The 19091-nt window shown below is 39.2% G+C and overlaps 1 protein-coding gene across 3 annotated transcripts; it reads left to right on the top strand.

Moving 5' to 3' along the window:
• Positions 1–1621: 1621 nt before the first annotated feature.
• TACC3 (transforming acidic coiled-coil containing protein 3) lies at positions 1622–17919 on the top strand (the record flags this gene model as incomplete). Of its 3 annotated transcripts, XM_082281497.1 has the most annotated exons (16): positions 1675–1801; positions 1939–2084; positions 4453–4507; positions 4609–5532; positions 6700–6799; positions 7267–7459; positions 8459–8505; positions 9361–9494; positions 10142–10253; positions 10965–11117; positions 13463–13530; positions 13621–13664; positions 14607–14767; positions 16082–16188; positions 16388–16508; positions 17749–17919. In XM_082281497.1, the coding sequence occupies 15 exons, from the start codon at positions 2030–2032 to the stop codon at positions 17812–17814; spliced, it is 2340 nt and encodes a 779-aa protein (XP_082137623.1). In that variant the 3' UTR covers positions 17815–17919. The 3 variants fall into 3 exon arrangements, with proteins under 3 accessions (XP_082137621.1, XP_082137623.1, XP_082137622.1); XM_082281495.1 differs by having other exon boundaries at positions 1622–1801; positions 4453–5532; XM_082281496.1 differs by lacking the exons at positions 1675–1801; positions 1939–2084 and adding an exon at positions 4065–4118 and having other exon boundaries at positions 4453–5532.
• Positions 17920–19091: the final 1172 nt, after the last annotated feature.

The raw sequence follows: 19091 nt of genomic DNA, 5'->3' as shown, positions 1-19091 counted from the left end.
ACCTGAGCTAAAGCATTAATGTGATGAATACAGAAGGAATGAAGAAATAGCTAATACAGGCGTGCTTTGCATGCCATTGCTTCCATAGCCATTGTTTGCATTCCACTGCTGATTAAAAGTGCTGTTGTCAGGCTTGCAGAAAAAGCAGCTGAGTTCTGTGGAGAGTAGGAAGCAAATTTTCCCATAAGGATTAATGTAGGAGTGGAGAAATGTTTGGAGGCTGCATCTTAGAAATTTAAATGCATAAGGGCAAGGAGATTGAAAACAGGACTTAAAATTTTCAGTCCAAGTGTTCTTGTTACCTCTTTATGACACTGAAAACAATAATTTGTAGTCTTTCTCAGCTGATTATCTGGATTTCAGCTGATTTCTAGATTAATCTCGAATGCATGATGGAAAAACAGGCTAAGGATTAAGTGTTTGGGCAAATCAAGCACTTGAAATAACTTAGAATGGTTACACATTGCAGAAAGCTAATGTCTCTTCCATTTGATACCGGTTATCTTGCATAGGTGATACAAGATAATACATCAGCTCTTATGAAATAAATCGCTTTGATAGCAGGTTTCCAGATAATTAACTGTACTTCTCAGGTGTCATGACAGGTTCATAGACAGTGGTTATGCTTAGATCCTCCTTGCCATACCTTGTCTGTTTCCTAAAAAAAAAAATAGCCATGGCATCACTGAATGTTACTGTTAGACCTTTAAGAACAGCAGAGGCTTCAATGGGAATAAAAAATAGGCAGAGTTCAACTACATATAGCATGGTGGCTTGTCTGGTATATTTTAAATGTGCTTTTGCTCTATTTCTAATTTATTTTCATTCTTAATCTTAGTTGTAGCCCAGGCTTTAGTTTCAAGTCCTTCACACTAGTAAAATTAGATCAGCACGTAACAATCTACTAAAGCTTGTGCATGTCCAGTGTAAGAACAGTATTTGAGAAATACCTTTCTAATGACAATTTTTCCCAGATTTGCATACCAATAATGTCTATGCTGCAAAGAATTCCTGAATCTTATGTGCTTTACAAGAGCAACATATACTCAGACAGTGCAGGAAAAAGCTAATTTGATCTGGGACTGATCCCAAACACACCCTAACCAACCAAATTTGTTTCTGCTGTTTGCTGGTGTACAATGTAGTGATGAGACCATGTGAATAAAGCAGAGAGATCATTGTCATTTGTCTCACCTGTCCCTTGCAGAAGCAGTTGTGTTGCTTAGCTGGATGCCCTGTTACAAGAGACATGGCTGTACATCACTGGCTGAAGGGGTTGGGAATGAGGAAACATTGCAGGTGACAGAGCTCCCTTTAAAGGACAGGCAACTTAATTAGTAAGGCCATAATGTGAGCTGTGGAAGGCATAATATCAACGATTAGCTTCTCAAGCCCCTACCAAAAGTAGAGAGGCTGCGCTGTGCTGCTTTTAGATATTTCAGAGTCTTCTGAGATAGACCTGTCTGTATGAAGACTTTCCATGCTTCCAGCTTTCCCTTTGAAGCTGTTAATCTTGGCTAGTCAGTGCCAGGCTGCCAACTTCTTCCATTATCTCAAAGTGCATCTGGCTGACCACACCCTCTCATTCATGCTGCGGTGCTGTGTGTGTTGATGTTCTAGAATGAGTCTGCAGATTTTAAATGCAGAAAATGGAGAAAATGGAGGAAGCATTAAGGATGATTTAACAGCAGAAGACGCTGGCTTTTTCTTTGCGCTGCCGGAGCCTACAGGGAGACCTTCCATTCTTCGCGTGTCCCAGAAAGAAAACTTGCCACCAAAAAGTGTGGGAAAAGCAATGAAGGTAAACCTTTGGTTTTGTATTATTTTTATTCTTTCTTCTTCTGAGATCTCTGCTACTGAATGCATGTGGTATTTGGTGCTTGAAAGATATTGTGCTCATGTTTTTCCTTTTTCTTTCCCCCCACGCCTTTCTTAAAGGTAACCTTTCAAACTCCTCAAAGAGATCCTCACACTCGAAAAATCCTGAGTCCTGCTATGACAGACAAACTTCAGACTGCTTTTGCACTTGATGGTTGCCGTGAAGACGTGGCAGATGATGTTTTGTATGTACCCTCTGATGCTGAGTAAGTAGTGAATCCACTGCTAGCTGTGTTACCCATGTGGGAACATGCTCAAGTTAACTTTCCCTATTTTAAACCTCTAAAATACAATTTTCTATTCTATCACAAGATGTAAACTGTACAAGAGGACCAAAATTAATGCTAACTGATACATAAACTTTTTTCAAACATAAAATTTTCTTTAAAATAATGAGTTAATTTGATCGTAATATTAATTATTGAACTTTATTTCTAACTCCTCTGTAATTGGTTTCATTGAGGTGACTTATGGTATGAATAAATAGCTTGAGAAGAGATACTGTAAGAAACAGTTTCGTATTCTCTACCTGATGTAGGGTTTTCATGTAAGAATACAACTATTCTGAAGCTAAGCCTTAAAATATCCTATCTTGTATGTTAAGTACTGTTATCTTGAGGAGTAAAATCTAACCAGATAAATCTTCTGAAGGATTAGCTTGAATTGACACCTTGAGTCAGGGAGTTTTAAGATTTTCTTTAATCTAGCAACACAAAGTGAATGTAACATCAGTCACAAGTATAAACAAGTTTATATGCCTTTATAGTCTAGCAGCTTGAGTCTCAAACTGGCTCATGGTAGCTGTCTGGAGAAGAGCATAAAGTCTTTAATGTTTCAATTTGGGGGTGTTGTGACAACAAAAAATAAAAATTTTTATTACTGACTTTTATTAGCCCCCTTTTAAAGTAGCATAAACATCTGACACCTGTAATTCCCACTAGCAAGAAGTTTCAGGTCTTAGTTTTGCCTTTTGCAAGCAAATACTTTTGTTTGTTTTTTAAGTATCCAATACTTTTATTTGATCCCTATTTTGTTGTTGGAAAGAGGAGAAAGGAAAAAAGATGGCAACACTTAAATATTCTTTAAGTGTGTAAATTTGCTTCAACTGTTAATTTCCATGTACAGTCTGGTTCAGAAAGCTGTTTCTAAACTAAAACACCACAATTGAATAATGTAATGGTATTTATGCCCCAAACTCATTGCTTGCACAAATAAACAAAGATTTAGTACTTAGAAAGTTCAAGTGACTTTAAAGGATCAGCACCGAATTGTTCTAGTTAGGGCATAATTGTATCAATGCACTGCTTGTACTGAACATGTCCTCTCTAGTTTTAAAATGTGAGGATTTGTTTGTAGCAAAAAAGTGAAAGGGCTCCGCGTAGCTGAACGGGGTCACTTTTGACTCCTCACAAGTGATTGACCGTTCCAAGCAGGTGTCTTGCTCCTGACTGGCATTTATTAGGTTAAACACGGAAGGAGAGTGGGAGGGACCTGAGTAGTCGCAGCCTGGGGCTGAGCTATTGCCGGGAAGAGGCGCTCAAACCGGGTGAGAAGGACTTCTTCAGCTCTTATCTCCCACCCCTGCTTTCGAGTTTATCAAAGAGGAGTTTTTAGTGAGTGGCTTTTAATCATGTTCTGTTCTGCAGCAGATAAGGATGGCACATAAAAATAATAACTTTATGGAGGAACAAAACAATGGGAGGAAATCCTGTTTCAGGAAGTAATGGCTTAACTCTCTGTAGTCTGAGGCTAAGCTTTCAGAAGTTGTGTAGAGTTTGGGGAAATAAAGTGGAGAGCTATAACTTGTAGAATATTCAGAATAGTGAGTACACAAACTCTTTAACTTGTTTCTTTTGCTAGAAAATCTTATCTTTCTCTTACTTGAGAAGTATTTTCTTGTATATCACTTGGCTCTTCAGATCTGCTGTTGTACAGAATTTAGAATGCCTGAAGTCCAGGTTCTGTTTTGGTATATAGGATAGAACCCCATAAGACAGATGCTAGTGCATACTTTAAGGGGGGAAAGTATTTGCCAGAATGACGAGACAAAGTAATGACTAGTGTGGGAGAACCTGAATCATGACTTGATTTCGTCCCAGATTGGAGTCTGTTGTGACTCAGATGAATCTGCATGAAGATGGTACCACAAGTTGTGCTTGTGTTTGAGCTGCTGCCTGTCAATAACTCCTAAGCAATCTGTGTTTCACTGCCTAGTGAAAGGGCAATGTCCAAATGCTGTGGTGAGTAGAGCAGTCTCCAGGGATGACTGGCATAAGGTAGCAGGGTGTAGAACAGGAGGCTTAAGAACACTGACTAACTTCAAAGGTTGATCTCCCTATGCTTTGTGTGTACCAGAGCTCATAAATCTTGACTGTTTAGGTGAAAAGTGAATTCTTGCTGTTATATTTTGCTGTCAGCTGTCTTACTGCAAAAAAAAAAAAAAAAAAAAGAAGAAAAAAGGATTGCTCTGAGCATGCAAAGCTACTTGTGCAAGTGTTTCTAAAGATAATTTCAAACCATGCCTGCAAAGTAACTGTGGCACATGTAATCTTTCTTCATTTTTTTTAAATGCAGCACATGTCAACAAAAGACTGAAGCTGAAACAAACTGGATACAAATGCCAGAGAAGGTCAGTGTGGCTCCTTACCCAGATGATGAGATGCCAGTGAAGAGTCGAGGTTCCTACAATATTGATTTTGATAACTTAAATGACATCAATCCTTTTCAAAGTTCAGTACAGTTGCCTCATTCTCCTGGAAATCTGCAGAAGTCTTCCATAAAAGTATCCAGCAGCCCTGAGAAAACTATTGAGGAAAGTAGTGATTCTCTTCTGCGGGATGATGCAGCTCCTTCTGCTTCAACCACAGCAAGTACAGAGTGTTTAAGTGAAGAGAAGACTCTCATCTCTGAAAAGGAATCCGCACTGAGCAAGCTGGAGTCTAACAAATCCAAACTGTCCCCTGAGCAAGCGATTGGTGACTCTGAGCAGGGTGTGAAGTCTGCTTCCACAGATGCAAGCCAAACTGATAATTCAGTGGCATTAGCAGAGGCACCTACACCTCCTGTACAGTCACCTGGCAACTTAGGTCCTGGTAGTTCTGATGTAACCAACTCTTTTAAAACTGGGGAATCAAAGCTTCAGAAAGTTTCAGTAGCAGAAAAAGCCTCTGCAGAAGAGTCAAAGCCTGATGAAGAACTGGGTGTCTCCAAAGGGAAACCTGCAGAAAAGCCTGATGTCACCAAGGCTGGACCAGTAAAACTGGAATTTGACTTTGATAATACCACTGCTAGAAAACCACCTCCTAAGAAACTAGGTAAAAGAACTGGAATTAAACCACCTTCCAAAAAAATTCCTATTACCAAAACAAAACCAGAGAATACTGAAGTGCAAAATAAAAGTAATGTGGAAGATGAAATCCCTCTTCCTAAAGCATCTTATAAGTTTGACTGGGACAAACTTGATGATCCAAACTTCAATCCGTTTGGAGGAGGCTCTAAAATTTCCACCTCACCCGAGTGTTCTAAACCCAGCTCTCAGAAAGCTCACCTGCCAGAGGAACAGGATAGTGCCTCACTGAGAGGGCAGCCTCTTCCGGTGGAGCAGGATAATGGTCCCAGTACCTGTGAAACTCTTGAGAAAGAACCCAAAAATCTGTAAGTAAATCTGTAGCTGAATGCAGAAGCACCTTAAATCCATGTGAGGAAAGTTAGATAGTATCTCAAACTAGTCCGTTCCTCCTTCCTTGACTGCCACCCTCCAATGCTGCTTGTCTGTTGTAATCTTTAACACAATTATGTTACAACTGCAAAGATCTTAATTGGGGAAACTTCTGAGATGACTAGCTCTAGGCAAAAGGTGTTCTTAAATCTTTGAGAATGGAAGGGAGCAGGCTTAGATGGGAAGAGCATTGTTCAAGTGGTGCTTTCCCTACTCCTCCGGGATTAAAGTGTGGAGAATCAGGTGACTGCAACTGTCTTTAAATAAAACAGGGAAGTAGGCAGCAGTGTTGCACATGGTGCGGCATGGGAAGGGACCAGGCAGTTTTGTTCTCTGCTCTAAGTTCACCTTGAACTCTAAGGTGCTATTTCTTCCCTGCATGTTCTTGGTATCTAAATGCTTTCTCAAATAAAAATACCTGTCTCTGAAGCTGCATTTTTTTTTTTTGGCACCACACAAATTATTTGAGAATGGAATGTGTTGTTACCTTTCCTAGAAAGTCTAGTTATTAAAATGTCGATGTTACTATACTGTACTTACCAGAACTACTGGCACAAATTGTTCATTTGACAGAAATGTTTGCACTCTTGCTCCCTGTGTAACATAGTCAGTTACTGTTTACCAAGGTGAAAAGTTTACTTACTGCTGATAGCACAAGTGGAGCATTGGACTTCTCTAATGAAGTTCACGCCAATAATCAAAGCATTGCCTTGGAAAGAAGAGCAGACTGCTTGTAATTCTGTTCTTACTTAAACAAAAAACCTATCTTATTTTAAAAAAGTAATGAGCCTAACAAATGGAAATAAGAGAACAGTGTTAAGAGGATAGAAATAAGTGATGCTTCTGTGACTTTCTGCTTCCCAGATAACACTGCTTCTGATGGAGGGAGAGCTCTTTGTCACATAAGGTCTCAGCAGGCGAGACAGTAAATTTACATCCCCACCCTCTGTCAAGCTTCCAGTGCTGTGGCAGTAGAATCTTTCAAAGGAGCTACCTTTGTTCAGTTCATCTGGCAATATAGAATTTGAACTGTGTGACTTAAATACAGTTTTTTTATTTTCCCTTTTTATTTTGTTTGCTTGCTTGTTTTTGTGTTTCTTTAGGGGAATTGTTGAGCAGAGTGTGGTAGAAGACATGCTGGAAGCTCAAGAGGAGAAGCCAGGAGTTCAAGCGGAAGCTGGACTTCCAGGAAAGGGAGAAGTGGTAAGGTATAGGAAAGATAGCCAGTTCTTACCAAGTTGTTCCATGAAGCAGAGTTCTTTGACTTAGTGACTTAATTTTGTGAAACCTATTTTTGATATTTTGTGTAAGAATTAGTGGGTTTGTGTATCTTTAACAGCTTTAGAAGGAATGTCAGCTGTGCAGACCTGGTGTTTTGAAGGTGACATCAGAAACAGCTAAATTGCTACCTTGGTATTTAGTACCTTTTTTGATCAGCAGTTGCATATAGGGATAAAAATAAGGGCTTGAACTCTAAAAAAAAAAAGGCTCTTGTATAATATGAGCTGTGCTCAGTGTTGGTAGTTTAATTTCTATGCCTGTGAATTCTCATTTTATTATGTTGGCTGCCCACTTAGTTTATGACAATCCAGTTTGTTCATTTAAATGATTTTCATTGCATTTTTAAATAATTATTTTAACAATTAAAAGGATTTTGTTTTTCTCATCAGGAGAAGCAAGCAAGCCCATCTAAAGTGTTTCCAGTTAATGTTGCCCCTTCTCAAGATAATTTGGTTTCCACTGACAGTGGAAAAAAGTCAATGTCTGCAGAAGAAATTAAACCTAGTTCCCCCAGAACTGAAGTAACAGCAGATGAGACGGCTAATGCTGAACCTGAGGAGCTCTTCAGACCATCATCAGAAGGTAAGGGCATTTCTTTTAAGCGGACTGAAGATGTATTGTTACAACAACGTGTGTGTATATATTGTTCTACTTAAGTTTTATCATGGATTCTAGGTTTTTTTTCCTCTCATTCTGAGCCTCTGAAAGGACTCCAGAACCCACAATGACTAGCAGCACTGGGAAATGTACCTAAGCCTATATCTAACTTTCTCTGGTTTAAGCTAAGTTCAAAAAGCTGACTATTAGAATTCAGCTGCCTGGGATGATGAAATTTAGGCTGGTACAGAAACTATTTTCTTAAAGTTTCAGTGGCAGTTTCTGTGCTGAAAAATTGCTCCCTTAAAATAATTTCTGGTATTAAAGATTTTGTAAATTGAGAGCTTTAGAGCTATACAGCTGTGTGTATTTGTGAGTCTTGTAGATTAGGCCTTAGCACTACTGGTTTCATACTGCAGTGTGAATGATCTTCCTGACAAGCATGCTTGTCTTGAGAGCTTCCTACATAGCTGTGACTTAACCACTTGGAAGGGTTATTCCTGGTAGGAGCATTGTGTGGAAGGAGGAGCAAATGGTTTGACTGCAGTGCTGTCTGTTACTCACCTTCATACTTGAGTGGAATTGCTGTATTGGGAAATGGCTATAACTTCATCTGTCAAACCTGAGCTGTGTGCTAATTTTAATGGTGAGATTGACAATCTTGCTCTTTCATGGGGCATTGCGTATGACAGAGTATCTGAGTGTGCTTGTCACTTTAACCATAGAACACCAAAAGTTCTTCAAATGTGTGCTAAATCTGACATATTCTTACAAGTATATGGAAGCTGTAAGTTTGCTTAGCATAGAAGTCTTTGCTTTTTTCAGGTCTAGATAGAAAGACAGTATTTTGAGCAAATGAAGAGCTAGAAATCATGAGACTGAGAGGAGGGATTTATTTGCTTTATGCACATCTGTTTGTTTCTGTCTATGGTAGGACAATTTGACAATATTGCGTCTTCATAGTATTGTTTCCCCCTTTTCCAGTTTTAGGAATGGGCATAGACTATCTGGAACAGTTTGGGACTTCATCAGTAAGTATGGCTTTAAGTATTTTGTATGCTGTCTTGGCAGTATGGAGAAGAGAGGAAAGGAAAGATGAAACTATCAAGCCTTAAATGTTCTCATGAATTAACTTCACTTTGAACTGTCACCTAGTCCAAAAGAATGTGATGACAAGGCTGTGTAGGGGGTGATGGTGCAAGGAAATGTAGTTATAGCAGTTCAACTAAAAATCAAAGGTCTCTGGCTGTCAGTGTGCAAAGGTGCTATTTTTCTTTAATAGCAGTAAAACTGAGGTGAATGATGTTTTACTTCTGTCCAAAACTGCCAGAACATGATGCTTTACAAGTGCGGGATCATTGTTTCAAAAAGATTTCTTTCGAAGCTCTTTTGCTTTATGGCCAGTTTGGGAAATCTGTCTCTAAATGGGGCTTGTCTTTAATCAGTTCAGCTTAGTTATTTTTTTCCTCCTTGAGTCTAGAATAAGAGTATCTCTCAACAGTGGAGGCACTGAATTGAAATTGTTCTGGTCATGCTGTGTTTGTCCTTATTATTGTATGAGCAAAGACAGAATGGAGCAAAGACACTGCTTTTTCAGCTTATAATACTATCCTTCCCCTCTCAGTGTCTTCTGCTGGTTTGGAATAGTTCATTAACGATTGCCCTTTTGATTCTGTCTGTGAGCAGATTGAGTTCCCTTGATATTACATAAGGACCTAAGCATGTGGGCACAAAGTTCTCTTATGTAATTTTCCTCCTGAGAACAATACTCTGGCCACTGAAGAATAGGATCACCCACTGTCCAGAGGATTATTTGTGTGTGGGTGGGATGTGTGTGTTGTGCTCTGAAGCAGCAGATCTGCCAGTTTATGCCTCTTTTCCTTCAGTTCAAAGAATCAGCCTTGAGAAAACAGTCACTGTATTTGAAGTTTGACCCGCTATTGAGAGACAGTCCAAGAAAACCAATTTGTGGTACTGTTGAATCAAGTGAGAGTATCATGACAGCTGCACCTCAGCCTGGGTAGGTACTGTCTTAGTACATAAAATCAGAGTTGTTTAGCTTGGAAAAGACCTTTCAGATTGTCAAGTCCAACAGTTAACCCAGTGCTGGGGAGTCTACCACTGAACCGTGTCTCCAGGTGCCACATCTATACATCTTTTAAATACTTTCAGTTTTGGTGACTCCACCACTTCCCTGGGCAGCATGTTCCAGTGCTTGACCACCCTTTCAGTGAGGAAATTTCCCCTAATATCCAGTCTAAACCTTCCCTGGTGCAATTTGAGGCTGTTTAATCCAGTATTCTTCCTTGGGAGAATAGACCAACCTCTACCTCACTACAACCTTCTGTCAGTTGTAGAGAGTGAGAAGGTCTCCCCTGAGCCTCCTTTTCTCCAGGCTGAGCCCCCTCAGTTGCCCCTCATCAGACTTGTGCTCCAGACCCTTCCCCAGCTCTGTGCCCTTCTGTGGACACGCTCCAGCCCCTCAGTGTCCGAAGTGACAGTGAGAGGCCCAAAACTGAACACAGGATTTGAGGTGTGGCCTCACTGGTGCTTAGTACAGGGAGACAATCACTGCCCTGGCCCTGCTGGACGCACTACTGCTGGTACAGGAGCTTTGCAAAGAAAGGCAGCACTTGAATTTAATGGTGTATGTTTGTTCATTTTTAGTCCTGTTGCTGATTTAAGTAAATTGCTTGAGGAAGCTGGAAAGCCTCTAGTGAGCCTTCAAAGTGAAGAAAAACCAAAAGGACTAGATCTTCTGGGGACGTTTACAACTTCTGTAAGGGTGTCTGGAATGCTATCAGGTTTCATGTTGATAGTTTGGGAAGGGGATAGCCTAGGTTCTGGACTTAAGACTTACAGAGATAATTTAGGGATTGCAGAATGTGATAAATGTTTATTTAAACTGTTGTTTTTAAACCAGGTTGGATACTCATTTATATCAAAGTTGAACTTACTTAAGAAAATGTTCATCAGAATTAGAAGTGTTTTTTTTGTGGAAACTGATGCTATTGCACATAGTCCACAAGAATTTGAGCTGTTTTTAAGAATGCTGTAGTTGAACAATCTTTTTTTATGCAAGTCAAGCCACAAAAGACAAGCTTTGTATTGTAATTGTATTAGTGGGATGAGAAGCACTTTGGTTAAACTGGATGGTCTTACAGCTATGGTTTATAGTTTGAACAGATCTGCAAACAGCAGCTCACCCTGAAATGGTCTTTTTTACTGGTGGGGAAACAGCATGGTGTCATCTGCTTTGTTTCTGATAGCTGTAATTGGTGGACAGCAGTTCTGATTCTACTTTGTAGATATTTCTTAGAGCTATGTGGTCAACTTCAAAGTGAGAAAGTTTGATGGTAACAAACTTCTGGATGTATCTTGTATGTTTAAGTGAGATGTGTTGACTTGATACTGAATAATGTGCATACAACTACTCAATGGCATGACAGTAGGAATCTTTTGAAACTTTGCATTTTTCTTTTCTTTACAGGACACTGGTCCCCTAATTCCAGGCTCCCTGAGCAGTGATGTTCCTCCAGTCCCTTTTGCTGCTTCTACAGATGCTGCAGTGGATGCTATTATAGATGTACTAAAATACAGCCAAAAAGACATGGATGCAGCTGTTGAGCTGGTTAAGAGAGAGGTATAGTGTCCCTTCCAAAGCAGAACTTGGCATAGCCTTGGAAGGTCCTTTGGTTTAGATTATCTGGGATAAATCTCTACTTTGCAGTTTTTTTCATCATACTTGACATAAGTATCTCATTCTGAAAAGCTTGCTGTGGACTTGGTGGATGCTGTAGGTATAGAACTCTTTAGAGCTAACACTTCAGGGAATAGGATAAACTTCATTATTAGTCAGCTTCTGCCTTAGATCTGGTCACTATTAAAAGGCACATGTTATTAGATGGGATAGTTAGGCTTAATATCAGTGATCTGGATACTTCTAATTCAACAGGCAGAAAATATATTTTCATACCAATGGAAGAGAGTGACTTCTTATGTAACTTCCAAAAACCAGATAAAACTGCAGTGCCAACTCAGTGCTATGGTCAGATCTTTTCTTGTGGGATGTGAATGCACAACAATATATCCAGCTAATAAAGTGAAGGTGAGATCTGGAGCTCTCTCTAGAGGAGAAGGACATTAGTGAAGGAGGGAAGAAGTAGTTCAGAAGATTTTAAGCCTGTTCTGTAATTACAGAAATTGCCTTTAAAAGCCCATCTTCTGACAGCTGCAAGATGATTTATATATCCACTCATTTTAAAAATTTGAGTACTTGATTCATTATGGCTTCTGAGGTATGCAACTTCACAAACACTAGATAATGTAAGAGGCGTATGGAAGCATAAGTGTCCTTAAACTAATTGTATCACTTCAGTAAAAAATGTGGCTTTCAAAATTCCTGACTGCTGTACTGCAGGCAGTGACAATAGGGACACCTAACAAAGACGACCTATGATTATTTGCTGTTTAAGTTACTCTTTTGTTTTAGAGTACAGAGACAGTGGCTTTTCTAGGAGTAGCTTTTACTTTGTCCTTTAGGTGACGACTTTCACCCAGCATATTATCTAGTACAGGAAAACAGATGTGGCTTTGACAGGGGACAGCTCTTAGTGCATTGATCTAAAACTAAGAATCTATAATAGCAGGGGGTAAAGCTTGTAATATCTTAAAAGTGCTGCTCTACTTTCTTGTTTGAAAGAACTATTTTAAACCTGCAAACACCATTATTGTTGTGACTGGATGACTCCAGCTGTGTTGCTTAAATAAAAGGCTTGGAATTACAATATTAACCAGAAAGGAAGACAGACTAAACTTCAGGGTTTTTTTTTTTTTCCCTCTCTGAAACAACTCAAGGGTAGGAGGAAAGGGAAAACCTGTTTTCCCTGTGAGCAAATACAGCACTTAGGAAAGCTTGCTTTTTGGGGGTCTACTGAACCCTTTCTGAGTTTACAAGTGCAAGTTTCTAACTTGTTTCCATCTTCTCATACTTTTGCTTTTGTAATGTTTTGTAACATTTTTTTCTAGCTTAGCTATCGCTACTTGTCTTTATAGGTTGTGCATTCTTTTTTCACTAGTGTCCTGCTTCCTCTCATCTGAATATATTTTAAGTGAGTTTGCTCTAAAATAAATACTGAAAAATCGGTGTGCTACAGTTTACTGTGCAGTTTTGGGACAGAATTAGCAGTAATCATGTGCTTTCACTTTTTTTTTAAAAATTCCAGGTTATTTTATGTATTTTGGGCCTCTTGTCTTTGAAGGCCTCCTGCACTGCAGTCAGCTGTGTTACAGTTCTTAAATGTAACTTTGTCCTGAGGCCTCTGTTATGATGTTGCACGAAGTGTTTAGCAAAAAGTATTTGTGCTGCTTAATTCCGTTACTGTTACTGTGAGTTCTGCTTTAGTTCAGCTGATGTGAAATAGGTATGATTATTCTCAAATGAATTGAGGCATCTTTTTATCCTCCCCTTTCCATGTTCCCTAATTTAGTATTGAATATAAATTATTTCAAACAGCAGTTTGGTCTTGAATATGCTTCTGGTATTTGTTCTCTCATGTGTTAAGATTAGCAGGTTTGTGAAGTGCTGCTTTTTTTTTTTTTTTTGTCTGCCTTGTAAATAAGAGGGAAATATGTGTCACTTGAGAGAATGTTCCTTGGCCCATTGTGTTCTCTCAGAAGTTATAGTGATTGACACAGACACTGAGTAAGAGAAGCCAAGAGGTTGGTTGGCTGAGTTGGCTCTGATCTTGTCACTTGAAGAGATACTGGTAATATGCTGGGAGTCATATATGCAAGATCTATGTATTAATCTAAATCTTATTTAAGTCAAGTTTGTAATGAAACCATTTAGATTCTGTTAAGCAATTAGAAATTATTTCTCTCTCTGTATTAAAAGTATATCAAAGTTGCCCTTCAGACTGTTTTTAGTATCAAATCTTTTATCTCTTTTTTGTGCAAAAATAAAAACTTACCTTTTTTCCCTCAAAGGTTCAAGAGAAAGAGCTGGAATGGAGTAAGAAGTATAATAAGCTTCATATGGAATACAAGGAAATGGGGTATGAATCTGTCCTGACTTTTATATCTACTTATTTACTCCTGATACTTTTTCTAACTTATGGTCAACTTTTCTTTTTCATGGTTTGTAGAAAAATAGTTGCTGAATTTGAACAGACAATAACACAAGTTATGGGTAAGTTCCATATTTACACTTTGAGTGTCTTGGGGGGCTGGAGCATGCTTAGCCTGGAGTTACTAAATGAGGGTAGTACTCTTTCATCTCTGACATTAATATTTCAAGTGCAGGATTAGTGTAAGGTTTAAGACAAAGTCGACTAACAATTTTATGCATATTCATAGACATGATGTCACTTGGTAGGTAAGGACGACTTTTTGCATCAGGCATGAACACACTGGAGTTTGAGCTGTTGGTTTATTAAAACTGCAGATCCAGTTGTCAGCACTTTCTGTTTAATTGTTTATTATCTGGCATCATTTAAGTGGCAAGATATCACTAGAAGTTCTTGCTGGACAGATCTGGCCTTTTGCTTTATTCAAGTTTGTGACTTCAAAACTAGGGAAGACATACTGTGAAACTCTTCTTGTATAGGTGTACTTTCTTAGCTCAAAGCTGAATAGGCACATCTGTGCCCGCTCTTTTGTGCTTCTCTAAGACTATGGGAAACACAGCTTGGGTGTGCTAACACAAACCTGTTCTGAAAGTCTGCTCTGCTAGTCTGACTTGTTATCCCAGTCTCCTCCAGATCTTCCAGCTGTTGTGTATGTTTAATGAAAAATATTTTTGGATTCCTTGCTTCTATCACAACATTTGAGGCTCCTGCTACAATAAACTAGGGTGGAATATTTTGACTACAGTGCAGGCAAAAAAATGCATTTGGCAAGCAACTGTCATTGTGTTTAATGGCCTTAAGTTTGATGTGAGGTAATATGTAACAAATAGAGACAAAGACAGACTTCTTGAAAGCAAGACAGAAATGGTGTCTTTCCAGTGAGAGGCTGTGTTATGAACCTTTGTAGGAGGAAGAATTGAAGGTGTGAGGGTTATCTCTCTGTACTGTGGAACTAGTTTTATTCTAAAGTAATAACTATCATGGGTTAACTCCACTTTCTCTAGAGGATGCTCAGAAGCAGAAGGAAGCCTCAAGGAAAGAAATACAGAGGCTGATGGAAGAGAATCAGCAAGCTACTTCAGATCTGAACTCTATGGAGAAGTCTTTCTCTGAACTCTTCAAACGACTTGAAAAACAGAAAGATGCGTTAGAGGGTTACCACAGAGTAAGATGATTTAATGCAAATAATGTCCTTCCAAGATAAATGAGATTTAGTGGAGAGGAAATGATGAAGTTTCTAGAGCAGCCATTAGTTAGGTAGTATAGGGACTACCTGTAAAACCAGGTGCTAAGTTCTTTATTTAAAGATTATAAAAAAACTATTGATTTGTTGTACTTAGTGACTGACTTGAAGTAAGATAATGATAGCTGTTAGGAGGCAAAGTTTCTTCAGAAGTGAGCTGTTTTTTGCTGCAACACATAATTTTTGTTAATCATAGAGATACTCTCATGTAGCAACTGCTGCATGAGAGCAGCTTGTTTCCCCTACATCATATTGAATGGACGTTGAAGAGGATTTGCAATTATAAACCAGAATAATAGTTTGAGTGCTCTTTACGAAGATGTTTGTGGGCTTTTTCTAAAGCTAATGTCAAGCCTTCATTCTGCAGCTTCTTCAGAGGCTGAAGAAAGGAATCTAATGAATATAAGCTATAGTTTCTTACTGCCTGAAATGCATAAAAATTGATTCAGTTGGTGATTAAAAAAGTGCCTTCAGATTTTTTTTCATTCAGTTATCCTTTAATGTCCCTGTTTACTAAAACTTATCAACTAGCCTGTTAGGAGTTCCATGGTAGTCTAGGTTTGAGAAACAGGCATGGTGTCTGTTACAACTTTAATTTCCTCTTTACTGAGATGTCAGGCTTCCTTCATCTTGTATCCCCTCCAGCTCCACTCTAAATTCAGAAGCCTTTTCCATAGCACAGAGATAAGCATCACTTGGAAACACAGTTCCTAAATTCAAGACCTGCAATTAGTGAAGTCTTAGCACCTGTTTTGAACAGTTCCAACTTCCTACAATAGCTAATAAAATATGTTCATAGTGTGACTACCAAGGTAATTTTCTTGCTGTTAGTGGTGGATTTGTTTACATCAGGGCTGAATCTTTCCATGGGTTCTTAGAAGTTGGGTTTCTAGGTATTTTTGGGACAATTGCAACTTAATACAAAGCTGATTTTAAAAAAATCAAAGCAAAACAAAACCAATTAGTGACTGTAGTTTTAGTGACTTTCTTTACTAGAGTTTGCTACTAAGTAGCGTATTGGGGGAAATATGGTGAATAAATGTTTGCAAAGTTAAGATAGTTGAAAGAAGGTAGTTTAGTCCATGTAGGCCTGTGGGACTTCACAGTTGTTCCTCTTATTCCAGTGAGCAAATACTGCCGCTTAAAAGTGTAGTCAAATAGCCCATTTGTCAAGTGGAGAGGCTCTTCCAACTACTATCATAAAAAGCTGACTAAACTTCTTTGGTTTTGGGACAGAATGAAGAAGTTCTGAAGAAATGTGCAGAAGATTACTTGGCTAGAATTAAAAAAGAGGAGCAGAGATATCAGGCACTCAAAGCACATGCTGAAGAAAAGCTGCAGCAGTAAGTAACATGTCAAGTGCCAGGAGTGAAATATATAGTTTTCACAGTTGCTGCAGAATGTGGTTCAATAGTGCCAAAACTTGGCTTAGACATGTTTCATTTGGTGATTAATCCAAAGTACAATCATCTAGTGTGATTCTGTGAAGAGTTTTGTTGTGCTGTCTGAAGGGATGTAAACACCATCTTGCACCTGTTTCAGAGCCAATGAGGAAATTGCCCAGGTTCGCAGCAAAGCAAAATCAGAGACTGCAGCACTTCAAGCCACCCTGCGCAAAGAACAGATGAGGATCCAGTCTTTAGAGAGGAGCCTTGAACAAAAGGTCAGTCACAGTGCCATTGGGTGAGTCTCTTCAAGCTGTTGCCTTAGACTAGGTCAGCAACTCCCTTGTGCCAGGGCTAGAAGGAGCCTTGCTAACTGTACCGGCTTTGATGGCTGCTGTCCTGCCTGGCTTTGGGAATTAGGCATTGAGACCTAAGACACAAGTTGTCATGTCAGGACTTGTCTGTATGTTTAGATTTTTCTTGGAGCACAAGGTTTGTTCCCAAACCAGTCTGGGCTACTGTCAGGAGGTTACCTGAACTACTGAAGGAGGTGGTGATTAACAGTTACACATGATGCAGAGCAGAATCTGGGAATAAATTTTGAATAACTGTCTGGCTCAGCTTGTTCAGAACATGACTTGTAAGCTGTTAGCACTAATATATATTTAACTGTATGTGACTCAAGTTTTCAGTATTGTTCAGGCCATTAATCCTTGTACTTTATATTGTTTCCTATTGGATAGGTAAAGTCTTAGAATGCTTTGTAAAGGTACATCTGTTTCCTTTGTTGGAAGCCTTCAAAGGAATAAGACTTTTGAGGATTAAAAGTCACTGCTGGAGATGCATGCTGTTAGTTTTACTGCATCATTGTTGTCTCTGCCAGCATTAAAACTCAAAAATGGATAATGCTGACACATTCCTATTATGGAAAAAAACCATATTTGTGAGTCTTCAGTCTTAGGGCTAAAGTTTGCCTAGCTGGGGAAACAGTAGGCCTGTAACTGGAGAGATGAGAGAAGCCATTTAACACAGAACTAAGTTTGGTCTTGTCATAGATACAGTAACACTTTGTTAAGAAATGGTTTAAACATTCCATAAGGAATTCTACAAACTGGAAGTTGTCACATGTCAGTAAAAGTGTCAAGGCATCATTTTACAGAGTCTGTCTTGTGAAGATTAAAAGCAAAACTGTCCCTGTCTTGAATTTTGGTGTACCTAACAAAGGCTTTGAGTCCCAAAAGTCTTGTTTTCCTGGATCAGTTGGTCTGCAAGTGTTATGGAAATGTCTGGGGAAGAAGTAGAAAGAGTATAGTGGATTCTGGCTCATTTCCTGAGGCTCCTAAGGATGCCATGTGACCTTTGGCATAGTAGGCTGTCCTTTACATTACATTTGCATTAGCCACTACCATGTAAATGACTTTCTATTCCATGTATTGGTGAACAGGCCTTGTAACTTGCTCACAAGGTTGTAACATAGTTTGGACATACCTGAAACTCACTTTTTTCTTTCTTCCACAGACTAAAGAAAATGATGAATTAACAAAAATCTGTGATGACTTGATCTCGAAGATGGAAAAAAATTGATATCTTAACTGTCTTGTAAATATGTTTAGTTTCTCTGACTTGCTGTCTTGTGTGTTCACTCACTTTTTTATGTATGTTGGGAAAAAATAAAATACTTGATTCACACTTGTCTTTCATATGATTGGCTATATCTTTTGTAGGAAACATATATTAAGTTCAGTTGCTGCTTCCAATAAGTAACAATGTCTTCCATACCATTTTCCCATGTTGCTCAAAGGAGAAACTTTTAATCAGTGTACCTTCAGTCTGTTCCTGGTGTAAGAACTTCAGGGTTCTATTCTTGTGACCTGGCTGTGCTGGGGAGGGTTGCCATGGGCCGTGTCTCTATTTTGCACTGCCTGCTCTCTCACTGAAATTGAGGCATTCCAGAGTTATAAAACTGAACCTGCACAAATGGTATAAAGTATATAGTAATGTAAAAATATTTGGAACTTCACTTTGGCTTTGGTTTGTGGATTTGTTTTTTTGGTTTTTTTATTATTAAGGGGAGCTGGAGTGACTTTGTTTTTGCAGATAAGCTAAGCAGAGGTTTAATGGTAGGCCTGATTGTCTGCTGCTCTCTCTCTCTCTCTCTCTCTCTCTCTCTCTCTGGGCTTTTCCATGTCATTAGTCTGTCTGACACTACTGACTTTAAAATCTCCGGTCAATCTCACTGTCCCTGCCTGTAATGGAAAGCCTTGAGAGCTGTGGGCTGCAGGTCACAGGTTATGATGAAGTCAGCCCTAGGCAACAGCAGACTTCTTGGATAAACTGATTTTTATTACCCAACAGCCATCAGCAGGACTGTCTTAGTGCAAGCTCCAACTTTTGATTCCTAAAATTACCTGGGAGGTTATTCCCTCACTTCCCTGACTCATAGATGCATCTTCCTCCAAAGGGCTGTTGCTGCTGAGTGCTGAGCTGTGCTTGGAGCCCTTCCCTTAAATTAGGGTCGGCTGCCAGGGCAGGTGGAAAAATGAGTAGCAGTGCCTCAGAGTTCACAGTCAACTCCTCTGAGGCAGCTACTCCTGAGTGTAGGTATCAGGAACACCCTACAGATCAAAGCTAGTTAATTAGCATGCTTCAGGTTCATGATTTGTGGGGTTTTCTTAGTGCAGAAATCACAAACATGAGAGGGTGACAGCAGTGGTGATGATATTAAATGCCTGGCTCTTGTAGAAGTTGGGCTGTATTTTTCAACTTCTATCTTAGGAAAGTGGCAAATGGCAGAGGAGAAAAAATAGCCATAGTACAGAGTGTACAAAACCAAAGTTTACTACCCCCTGCCTCAACTTCAG

This window comes from Coloeus monedula (assembly GCF_965178545.1).
Source record: "Coloeus monedula genome assembly, chromosome: 5".
Lineage (NCBI taxonomy): Eukaryota > Metazoa > Chordata > Aves > Passeriformes > Corvidae > Coloeus > Coloeus monedula.
This window is presented reverse-complemented; position numbering and strand designations above follow the sequence as displayed.